The sequence below is a fragment of the Suncus etruscus genome, chromosome 5, assembly GCF_024139225.1.
Source record: "Suncus etruscus isolate mSunEtr1 chromosome 5, mSunEtr1.pri.cur, whole genome shotgun sequence".
Lineage (NCBI taxonomy): Eukaryota > Metazoa > Chordata > Mammalia > Eulipotyphla > Soricidae > Suncus > Suncus etruscus.
The window spans coordinates 21069097-21080689 of NC_064852.1; the positions used below are offsets into that span (position 1 = coordinate 21069097).

General features: G+C 56.2%; 1 protein-coding gene across 2 annotated transcripts in view; it reads left to right on the forward strand.

Annotated features, from left to right (window-relative positions):
* NACC2 (NACC family member 2) overlaps window positions 1-10804 on the forward strand; it is a 48818-nt gene extending 38014 nt beyond the window's left edge. For both annotated transcript variants that reach the window (XM_049773638.1, XM_049773637.1), the window contains exons 3-6: window positions 7209-7373; window positions 8812-8917; window positions 9254-9351; window positions 9785-10804. In XM_049773638.1, coding sequence (XP_049629595.1) covers window positions 7209-7373; window positions 8812-8917; window positions 9254-9351; window positions 9785-10272 — 857 coding nt within the window. In that variant the 3' untranslated portion in view covers window positions 10273-10804. The remainder of the gene's footprint in view (window positions 1-7208; window positions 7374-8811; window positions 8918-9253; window positions 9352-9784) is intronic.
* The last annotated feature ends 789 nt before the right edge of the window (window positions 10805-11593 follow it).

Here is an 11593-nt window from a genome sequence, read left to right on the forward strand (position 1 = left end):
TGAGCCCTCAGAGAGGGCGGTGTGGCACTCAGAGAGGACAGCTGAGTTTTCTGAGAAAGCTTTTCTGAGCTTTCATTCTAGCATGTTTTGTTGTTGTTGGTGGTGGTTTTTGGGTCACACCTAGAGGTGCTCAGGGGCTAGGGGGACCATATGGGATGCCAGGGATCGAACCCAGGTCTGTCTTGGGTCAGCTACATGCAAGGCAAACGCCCTACCACTGTGCTACCACTCTGGCCCTCCATTCTAGCATGTTCTTGGGGACTCCTTTGGCACTCCTGCCCTCTATGTTTCTTCAGTCCCTGCTGTGCTTTTTGTTTTACTAGTCTGAGGAAAGAAGGCAAGAACAGGGCTTGGAATATGGTCACCTGCTTTGCCCTCTGCAGACCTGGATTCTGCTGCCCCCTCCAAATTCTTCACCCAGAAAAGCTCTCACCACAGGGCATGGCACCCAAGCATCAGAACAGAACAAAAGAGGAGATGGAGCAGTAGTACAGCAGAGAGGGCACTTGCCTCACTCAGATTCAATTCCTGGCATCCAACACAGTCCCCAACCACCACCAGGAGTGATCCCTGAGTGCAGAACCTGGAGTGATCCCTGAGCATAAACACTGCCAGAAGTGATCCCTGAGCTCATAGCCAGGAGTGATCTCTTAGTACAGTGCCAGGAGCCAGACCTGAGCGTTACTAGGAGTCAACCCTGAGCTCTACCAGGTGTGCTCCAAAAACCAAACCACAGACCTGCAGCCGAGTGGGTGTGGTGAAGAGTCCTTCCAGGAGCTGCTGATTTGTGCCTTTTCTCTTCTCTCAGAGCAGCATGCCGGGCATTTCTCATGATCTCAGCAATGCTCAAGTCTGGAGTTGGTTTGCACTGTGTGGTGGGGCCCCCAAGTTCATCCTAGAATGCACAGCTTGCTTAGCACTGAGCATGAGCAGCTCTAGCCATGGACAGAACCACCAATTTTGGAATTTATTTTCTCATGTAAATAGTTGCATGCTTTCATTTCAGTTTATTACAGATTTCCTTATATGTTCTTTTTCTAGCTTTTGAACTGGGTTATTTTTTTGGGGATGAGCAGTGGTTTGGGGCCATTCCTGGTGGTGCTCAGGGGTTACTTCTGGCTCTGTGCTTGAGTGCTCCCTAGAAGTACTGGAGTACCTGATGTGGTTCTGCCACATGTGCAAGCAGCCCAGTGCTACCCGCTGAGCCATTTCCGTAGTCTGTCAAGCTACAGTCCTGGCTCACTGGTCTCTCAGCCTTCTCTGGCTCCATATCCAGCCCCTGCCTATGTGCTGTGCCCACATGTCATCCAATCACATGTGTTTTCTGAGGCTTCAGGTGTTGCCCGGGACATTTCCAAATACGCTGTGACTCTTTGGTCATCTTGTCACTGCTTTGCTGTAGATCTATGCAGAGATGCATCTACACAGGCGGTGATAGCTTAGGTCAGGGCATGCTACTTCTCCAGCTTTGTACCCCTTTCTCCCCACACCATGACCCTGCATTACCATGCCCATTTCCACTACTCAGGAAGATCAAGGTTGGTCCTGAGTGACAGCAGCCCTGCTGTGGGCAGGTCCTCTTGTGAGCGACAGCAGCTGGTCTGAGAGTGGGTTACTTCCATGTGCCCAGCTGTGCTCATAGCTGTCTTGGCCCTGCACCACCAACCCATCTAACCCCTATTTCCGAGAAACTGTGTATCTGCAGACTTTGGTTCTCGTCACTGCCTCTGTTCTCTCGCTTTTGAGTCCCTGCTAAGACCTGGCGTCCACTTAGTATCTCACTGCTCCCATGGGGCAACCCGCCCGGCATCTCCTGTACTATGGCTGTCCTAAAGGAGCAAGCTTGCTTCCATCTTTTCTGACTTGTCTTCCAGTGCTGGGCGGTTTTCTCCAGTTGTTTTCAGCACCTCTAGGGAGTCTCTCTTATAAGTTCCTCCTTGTGGACCCTAGCCTGGCTGTCTGCTGAACGTCCCCTCTGTCCCTTAGCCTGACTTCCTATCATGAGTTGCTGTCTACCATAGTCTCCTCCATCTAAGTTTGCTGGTTTGTGTCAGGTTTTTATGGGAAGAACACAACTGATGGTGCTCAAGCATTATTCCTAGTTCTGTGCTCAGCAGTGATGTGTGCAGGGGACCCCATGTGGCACAGGATTCAAACCTGGGTTGGCCCGATCCCCTTGTATATCTCCGACCCTCTCCATTGCTTCCTGTGGTCTTGGCTTCCTGTTATTTTTGGAGGGGGCCACATTGGTGTTGCTTGGGTTATTCCTGGCTTTGTGCTCAGAAATTACTCCTGGCAGACTTGGGGGACTCTGGAATGTTGGGGATCAAACCCAGGTCTGCTGTGTGCAAAGCAAAAAAGAAAGAAAGTACCCTCTGTGCTTTTGTTCTGGCCCCAGCTGTTACTTTTATTCCTGAATGCTGGTCCTCTCGGAAGCTCCAGGCCACTTTTTTACTGATGCCAGGGATTTGGAGGGCACTGGGTGCATTTTTTTTCTGAAAAGGGGTTGGGAGGCCAGAGTGAAATACAGCAGGGAGGATGCTTACCTTGCAAACAGTCTCCCCAGATTTGATCTCTGGCATCCCATATGGTTCCACAAGCCTCACCAGGAGTGATTTCCTGAGGGCAAAGCCAGGAGTGACCCCCTAAGCACCACTGGGTGTAGCTAAAAACAAATTGATAAGGGGGCCTGAGAGGTGGTGCTAGAGGTAAGGCATCTGCCTTGCAAGTGCTAGCCTAGGACAGACCGCAGTTCGATCCTCCAGCGTCCCATATGGTCCCCCGAAAGCCAGGGGTGATTTCTGAGCGCATAGCCAGGAGTAACCCCTGAGCGTCAAACGGGTATTGCCCAAAAAGACAAACAAAAAAAAAAAACACCTGAAGGGCCAGAGAGGTAGCATGGAGGTAAGGCTTTTGCCTTGCATGCAGAAGGACGTTGGTTTGAATCCAGGTATCCTGTATGGTAACCTGAGCCTGCCAGGAGCAATTTCTGAGTGTAGAGCCAGGAGCAACCCCTGAGCGCTGCCAGGTGTGACCGAAAAACAAACAAAAAAAAAAATTGAAAAGGGGATGGTAAGCCACACAGGACTGGGATTCTTGAGTTAGGCAGTGCCACTGAGGAGGGTTTGGACTGATACAAACTTTAAAGCATTTCCTTGCATGCATCTGACCCGATTCCATCACTTTAGTGGTATCCCTAGGGCTCCCCTCCTTGCTAGAGATGAAGTCCAGCATTGTTCCCCCACAAGTGGAACTGCAGCATGATTGGTTGGTGGTAATACCAGCCTACAGGTACTGTCCACATGGGCCCCCCCAAGACCTATCCCCAGAGGGTACATACGTGCCTGACCTGCTCCCCCAATACCTGCTGGTATGTGTGCCCTCTTGCTGCAGGGTTGGGTGGTTTCAGGAAGGGTGAGCCCGATGCTTTAAACACCTCTGTCTTCCTGAGCTCACTGTGTATCCCCGGTCCTGGGGGTTCCTGGTATCACATGAACACACACACACATACACACACACACACAGACACAGACACACACAGACACAGACACACACACACACCTCACATTGTGTTAAGGGCACTTTTCTGTGCCACTATTCCCAGAGGCTGATGTGTAATACAGGCAGCACCAACTGAGTCTGTGCAGTTTAGGCCCGGCACTGGCTGTAAGGGAGCCCAGAGCCTCCAAGCCAACAAGTCTGGGGCACTTGTGGCCGAGTGTGGGCGAATGGTGCAGAGGAGACAGTGGTCCTGAGGGTAGTACACAGGGTTGTCTCCAAGCCTTCTGAACCACCACCCAGAGGAACACCAGCTGGTCCTGGGGCTGAAGTCAGGGATATATTGACTGCCAACTGTCTTGGGCCCTAAGGGTGCCCTCCATCCCTGCCCCACCTACCTGGCCTCCCAACCCCACCCCACATCCTCCCAGCCCTGACCACACCCCTTAGCACCACCCACCCTGCCTTATATCCTCTAGCTCCATCCACTCCTTCTAGCCCTGCCCCTTGTCCTCCCAGCCCTGCCACACATCCCCTGAGCCCTACCCACACCCTCCTAGCCCTGCTGCATCCTCCCAGCCCCACCTCTCTAGACGTCCTTCCATGCCCCCTTCCATCAAACACTTCCCAGCAAAGGCTGGTGCCTTCGCTTTGCCTTGCACTTCATTTCCCTTCCATTTTTGCCGCTTCTTCTGACAGGCACCTGTCTGTCACCCTGTGGGACAACTGTGACCCAATGGCTTCTGCCCTCTAGCACGTGTGAAAAAGGGCCATGACCTCCTGGGTGATGCCTAACTTGACCAGGCTGATTCCCAGCGGCCCAAAGGTGCTCACTGCCATGTGCCACAGGACAATCTTGTGACTGCAGGGCAGCGGCCCCCCCCCCCCCACTGGGCATGAGAGTAGGGTGCTGGGACAGCCGGCATCCCCACAACCCCTCTGCTTCCTTTGATCCCGCAGCAGCCCCGGCAGTGTCTGCTCATTGTGTCTGCCTGTGTGTTGTGCGGGCCCTGCATGTGGGTGGCTCAGAGCTGGCGAACTCGTCTGTGAGGACTCTAGGCAGACTCTGGGGTCTTGGTCTCCTGTGTGGCACACACAGACGCCACAACGGACTCCTGCATGTTCTAGGTCCCACCTGTCCCTGCCATATTCACCACATTCTGCACCCACGCCCCATACTCCGCACCCACCAGGCGGGGCTGTGCCGGCACTTGGTGTGGGCAAATTTCCCTGCAGCCTTCCAGGAAAAGTGCAGCCCGGCCCGCGGGGCTCCCTCGCATGCTCGCATCTTCCTCAGGGCTAATGATGGGCGCGTCTTCCATGTGCTAATTCGCCATCTGTCTCTTCGCTGGAGAAGTGTCTGTTCAGAGCTTTTGCCTGTTTTTAAAATCAGTTGCTCACTTTGACCGTGGGGTTCCTAGGGTGCTGCTACACTCCCAGTAGGTAGCTCCAAGCCCGAGGAAATGTCCTGGTGGGGCTATGGCTGAGGTGGCCGGACGGTTTCATGTGTCTGTCCAGCAGCACACAGCAGCTTTCCCACCCCTCGTTGTTCACTGCAATTTCCTTTTCATCCTAGGGACAGGCACGTTCCTGTCCCACTGTTAGGATGTTTTAGGGAAGCTCCCCGTTCGTTGTCAGAGGGTCCCGGCATGGGGCTGCTCATATGCTCTCAGATGGGGTGTCATGGTGTGCTTTGGGGTACAGGGAAGGAGCAGGGATTAGAGGACCCAGCGTGTTCTTCACATCCTACTCTGGGCTTGAGGGGGACACATGCACTGTGTCTCTCTTAGAAGGTCACCCCATCTGTGCCCTGAGATGCGTGTCCTCCCAATCGAGGCCTCCTCTTTCCTCCCAGGGACGCTCAGGGCTGTGCAGCATTGGGGGCACTGATAGTGAGCACCAGGACCCTGCAGGAGGCCCTAGGGTGTGAAGATGATGCTCCCCCCTTGCCTCCCCGTGCCTCCTTCTGGGGCCCTGGTTCTCCAGGAGCAGGTGTGGCTTGGAAGGAGCAGTTTGGGGTGCAGGGAGAGGTGGGGCGCACCTCTGCAGATGAGACACTCTCTTCGGGGTATTTTTAGAGGCGGCAGCAGCCCATAGCAGAGCAGAAATAGAAGAGGCTCCGGCGTGTGAGCTGACAGGCTCTGGGGTGGGGGGGACTGTCTGTTTAGAGATCCGCATGTAAGGGAGTGTTGTGGCAGGGTTGTTCTGTGGGGTGAACATTGGGTTAGATGCTTGGTATCATTGTCTGAAATCCAGGGTAGGGTAATTGTGTATTAAAATGTCATGGGGGGGGGCGGGCGGTGGCGCTGGAGGTAAGGTGCCTGCCTTACCTGCGCTAGCCTTGGACAGACTGCGGTTCGATCCCCCGGCATCCCATATGGTCCCCCAAGCCAGGAGCGACTTCTGAGCGCATAGCCAGGAGTAACCTCTGAGCGTCACCGGGTGTGGCCCAAAAACAAAAACAAAAACAAAAACAAAAAAAAAAAGAAAAAGAAAATGTCATTGGGGGGGGGGGGCAGAGAGATAGCATGAAGGTAAGGCGTTTGCCTTTCATGCAGAAGGTCATCAGTTCGAATCCGGCTTCCCATATTGTCCCCCGTGCCTGCCAGGAGCAATTTCTGAGCATGGAGCCAGGAGTTTCCCCTGAGCACTGCCGGGTGTGACCCAAAAACCACACACACAAAAAAAATGTCATTGGGGATAGGAGGGTCTAGTTTGATAGTACAGCAGGGAGGGTGCTTGACTTGCACAGATTCTATCTCTGGCATCCTATGTGGTCCTCTGAGCACTACCAGACATGGTATCCCCTGAAATCCAAATTTAAAACCATCTGGAGCTGCTTCCCTCCATCCCTAGGCTCCAGCCATTCTGGGCTTGGGGATTCTTCAGCACTTGTGTGAGGGTCACACCCTTGGATCCCCATTCACCACACAGACAGGGGTGAAGGTATATCCAGAGTCCCTGTACCCTGATCCCTTCTCTGGTCTGACTGCAGCCTCCTGGGGCTGTCTGTGGAGTCCCCCATCCCCCTAGACTGACCTGGAAGGCCAAGGCAGGGCTCCAGTCCCCCAGTCCTAGGGCCCTACCTTCTCATTCACGCTGAGTGGCTGGTGGGGGAAGATGGGAGATTTCTGATATGTCAGACATGAGGGGCGTGGGCTGAGGAGTCTGGTTAGAGATGAGGGAGTAGGCAGGGGAGTCAGGTCAGAGATGAGGGTGGTGGGCTAGTGGGCTGGTTGGAAGTGAGAGGGCCACACACCCTAACCTCCCGGAACGGCTGCCTTGCCTGGCTAATCACTGAGTACCTCCAAGGCCTCTGCAGTTCTGTCCAGCACCAGGGTAAGGGACTGAAGGCAGCATCGGAGTAGGGGACTCCAGGCATAGGGGACTTCAGCCTGGCTGGGAGGTGGTTGGGGCTCTGGGGGTGCTGAGTCTGAGCTTGTCCCCCAGCAGTGAGGTCTTCCTGTGCCCACAATAAGGTTTATCCTGACCATGCCCGAAAGACCCAGAGCAAGAGCCCTGTGGAAACTCCTCCAGGCACCGTGTGTGTGCCCACCAGGCTCTGCTTTTGCCCTTTTGTGCCAAGTGCCCCTGTCCCCTACCTCTGCTGGGGTCTCCCCTGGCAGCCCCCCAGCACCAGCTACCTGGAGAGGGCAGCACTGCAGTCTGAAGCGCCAGGCGGGGCCCTGACTCCTGGTCCTGTGTTGCAGTGCCCGAGAAGCCGGAGCCAGCACCGCTGGAGAGTCGTTCCTGCGTGCTCATCCGCCGTGACCTGGTGGCACTGCCTGCCAGCCTCATCAGCCAGATAGGCTACCGCTGCCACCCTAAGCTCTACTCTGAGGGGGACCCTGGGGAGAAGCTGGAGCTCGTGGCAGGTGAGCCCCCACACCCTGATTGCCCACAAACGAGGTGCTCCAAGCCCAGTGCTCATCACATAGAGCTCCGAGCTCAGTGCTCATCAGTCAGAACTGGGCCCAAGAAGGTCAGTGGTTCGGGCCTGGAGAGATAGCACAGCGGCGTTTGCCTTGCAAGCAGCCGATCCAGGACCAAAGGTGGTTGGTTCGAATCCCGGTGTCCCATATGGTCCCCCGTGCCTGCCAGGAGCTATTTCTGAGCAGACAGCCAGGAGTAACCCCTGAGCACTGCCGGGTGTGGCCCAAAAACCAAAAGAAAAAAGAAAAAAAAAAGAAGGTCAGTGGTTCGAATCCCGACATCCCATATGGTCCCCTGAGCCTGACAGGAGTGATTTCTGAGCTTAGAGCCAGGAGGAACCCCTGAGTGCTACTGAATGTGACCCAAAAACAAAAACAGAACTGGGCCCAGGTCCGCTGATTTCCTTAGTATTAAAGCAGCATCATTCCACTGAGTCCATTTGGCATTTTAACCCTGGCCCAGGCTGTTACACCTGATTAGCAGGGCTGCGCTTCTGCATGTTTGGTTCTGGGGCTATTAAAGCTGGCCGATACCTGGGCCACCGTGCCTGGTGATGCAATTGTAGGGTCCCTCCTGCTCCCCAAATCTCCCTGCAGGCCGTATGGGTTGTGGGATGGTGGTGAGGGACCAGGGTGGGCGGTACTAGTGGCCACGAGCCTGGGCCATGGAGGAGTCCCAGGCACTGATAGGTGTGTCCCCCCACCCCTGTGCCACCAGTGAGCTCACCCTGCACAGTTCCCTACAGGTGGGCTCAGTGGTCTGACTCTACAAGGGAGCTTTGCCTTCAGGGCAGGTACACAGGGTTTGGGTGAGGCCCAATGACAGATCTGTAGGGGCTCTAGCCCTGTTTCTGTGGGGTTGACATGGGGCATTAGGTCCTCAGAGCTGCTTCTGGAGAAGCCACGCGGGGCCAGAGCAATAGCACAGTGGGCAGGGGATTGACTTTGCACGTAGCTGACCCAGGTGAGCGCCACTGGGTGTGACCCAGAAATTAAGAAAAAACATATCACTAACAAAGAAGCCACAGCGGACAGCACCAGCTGTACCAAAGGCCCCAAGCCTTTGGGGTCCTCAGACCGTGGTCCTGTCAGCCCCTTCCCTCTGGGTATTCCCTCCTGGGTATAGGTTTCACGTCCCTCAGCCAGCTGCACCCCACCCAAACCCCGCAGCCCTGACTATACCCCCTTTGGAGGGGCCCAGGACTGAGTAAAGGGTCAGCCCCAGTCTGAAACCTGGTCCTTAGCATGCTTCTAGCCTGACTCTGGCTCCCATCCTTGTAGTCCCAGACATCTTGGGCCTGGCCTGGGCTGTGTTTTGCCCCAGTTCCCGAGTTGGGGTTCGAGGGCCCAAAGCCTGTGAGTCTCACTGTCTCCCATACAGGCTCTGGCGTCTATATCACTCGGGGGCAGCTCATGAACTGTCACCTCTGTGCGGGCGTCAAACACAAGGTGCTGTTGAGGCGGCTACTGGCCACCTTCTTTGACAGGTAGGATTGGGGGCTCGAGATCCAGATGTGGGGAGCTCAGGGGCCTGGGGGTGCTCAGGGCCTGGGTGTGGGGGACTCAGGGGTCTTGGGGTCTGGGCGTGGAGACTCTGCCTCTTTGGTCTGGCTGTGGGCTGGGGGACCAGCCTTTGAGACAGCCTAGGGGAGCATGTGAGCACATGCACCATGTGTTTGCCATGTGCATTTATAGATTTCAGCATTGTACATGTGTCATGTGTGCACATACATGTGAGTATGTACACGGTGGCTTCATTGCCCCATCACAGAAGGTGAAGGGTACCACAGCTTTTGCCCTCCATAACCCTTCCTTCTCCACAGAAACACCCTCGCCAACAGCTGTGGCACCGGCATCCGCTCGTCCACCAGCGACCCGAGCCGCAAGCCCCTGGACAGCCGTGTCCTGAACGCTGTGAAACGTGAGGGGACATGGGGGCGGGTGGGGCCCCCCAGAGCCAAGGTGTGCGCGTTCTTGGGCCCTTTCCAAGCGTGATGAATTCAGCTGCGAAACTATTTTAATACGTGCCATAGATCTAATTTTCCTTTTTGAACAAAACCCCTTATTTACATTGGGAGGTTATTTCTAGCCTTTGCCATCTGCTCGGCGGCTCCTCCTCCCGCTCCTGGGTGTGTGGGGTGGAGCCAGCCCCTCTCTCCAGCACCCCCAACTCCCTCCTGTACCATTCCTGTGGGTGCCTGTCAGAGAGGCCCGTCAGCTCCCCAGTGGGTCAGGGGAAGGAGCCAGGGGCTCATGGCAGGGGTGGCTGGGGGGGATCCCTGCACAGAGAGGCCTCCCCAACCTCGTGGGGGTGTGGGGTGTGGGTCCTCACAACTGTGCCCCCCTCTCCACAGTTTACTGTCAGAACTTCGCCCCGAGCTTCAAGGAGAGTGAGATGAATGTGATTGCGGCCGACATGTGCACTAACGCCCGACGCGTCCGCAAGCGCTGGCTGCCCAAGATCAAGTCCATGCTGCCTGAGGGCGTGGAGATGTACCGCTCTGTCATGGGCCCCGCAGCCGCCGGCGTGTCCCTGGATGCCGACTTCGGGCCTGCCCTGGAGCAGCGGCTGTTCGAACGCCGGCCCGACGCGGCTGCCCTATCAGCGCTGAGAACTGAGGCTGCCAGCGTGGAGTTGAGCGTGGCCAACCCGGCCTTCGAAGCCAGCGAGGAGGCCGTGGGCGAGGGTGCGGGCACACAGGAGGCGGCCGCCCCTGAGCCACTGCCGGCTGACAGCCAGAGCCCCCCGCGGCCCTTCGACCAGGCAAGCGGCAGTTCCAGCCGGCCCCAGACGCCGGCGGCCCCCCGGAGACAGGAGGGCGCGTACTCGGGGACCTTGTAGAGGCAGCCGGGCCAGGGCTGGGCCAGGGCCAGCCATACTAAGCTGCTTGCATGCCGTACTAATACAATGTGACCAGCCCTAACGCCGGGGCTGCTACTGTTGCCTGAACAAAATGTGATTCTGATCCTGCTTGTATCCACCCCGAGGAGATGCATCGTTATGCTGGCCGGCGGCCGGGCCTCAGGCAGGAGCCCCAGGCTCCTTTCTCATGCTGAGGTCGCCTAAGTCTGTCCCCTACCCCCAGGAGGGACCCAGGCTGCCCTCCACCCACCCCAGCTCTTACCCTTGCTGCTTCTGTGTCCCGGACAAACAAAGCCGGGGGCCTGGCTGGCCGCATCTCCTGAACCCCACCCACCCTGGGAGCGACTCCTTGTTTCCCTGTGACTTGGGGTTAGGCTTTCCAGGTCCACTGTGTGAAGGAGCTGGGGGGTGTGTGGGGTGCACCCATGAGGATCCTGTGAAGTGCGCGCACATGGGTGGCGGAGTGCTTGTCTGCCTGTGTGCGTAGGTTGTTTTGTGCAGCACATGTGAGTCAGTGTCCTTGTGTTCAGTACATGTGTGCCACATGTGTGCAGCATAGTTGTACCTTGTGGCAACTGTGTACAAAGGTGCGTGTGCATATGGTACATGTGTGTGTTGCATTGCAGGTCTTGCATGTGTGTCCACATAGTTCTATGCCACGTCCACACTGCGCCCATGTGCAGTGTATGTACCTGTTTGCTGTACATGTATGTCTATAGTACACGTGCCCTTTGTTGCATTACATGCACACATGTGCCTATGTGTGTTGCATTGCATATATGTATCTGTGCGCCATGGGCACACACATGTTCCCATGAGCATGTGAGCCTGTGTGCTGAGCATGTGTCTTGTTAGCATATATGTGCCTGTGGGCTGAGTGTTTTAGCATGGATGAGCATATGTGCCATTTGCTGCATGTGTGTGCCTCGTGTGTGAGCACGAGCACCTGTGTGCTGAGCGTGTTTCATGGAAGCACACGCGCCATGTGTGGACATGAGCCTCGTGTGCTGAGTACGTGTGCCTGTGTGTGGACACGGGCCCCATGTGCTGTGCTGAGTGCGTGTGCCTGTTTGGGCGTGAGCACCCCTGTGCGGAGTGGGGGCAGGTGCTGGACTGGCCGTGGGCTTCTGGGGTCCTGGGGAAGGGTCTGACCCGACTTCTCCTCCCACCCCTCCCAGATCACATGCTAAGACCCAGTGCTGAGCCCTGCTGGCTTCCGGGTGCCTGTGGCCTGTGGGTGGGCCGCCCCAGCCTCCTCAGCCACTTTGGATTATTTATTTCTTTTCCGTCTTAATTCAGA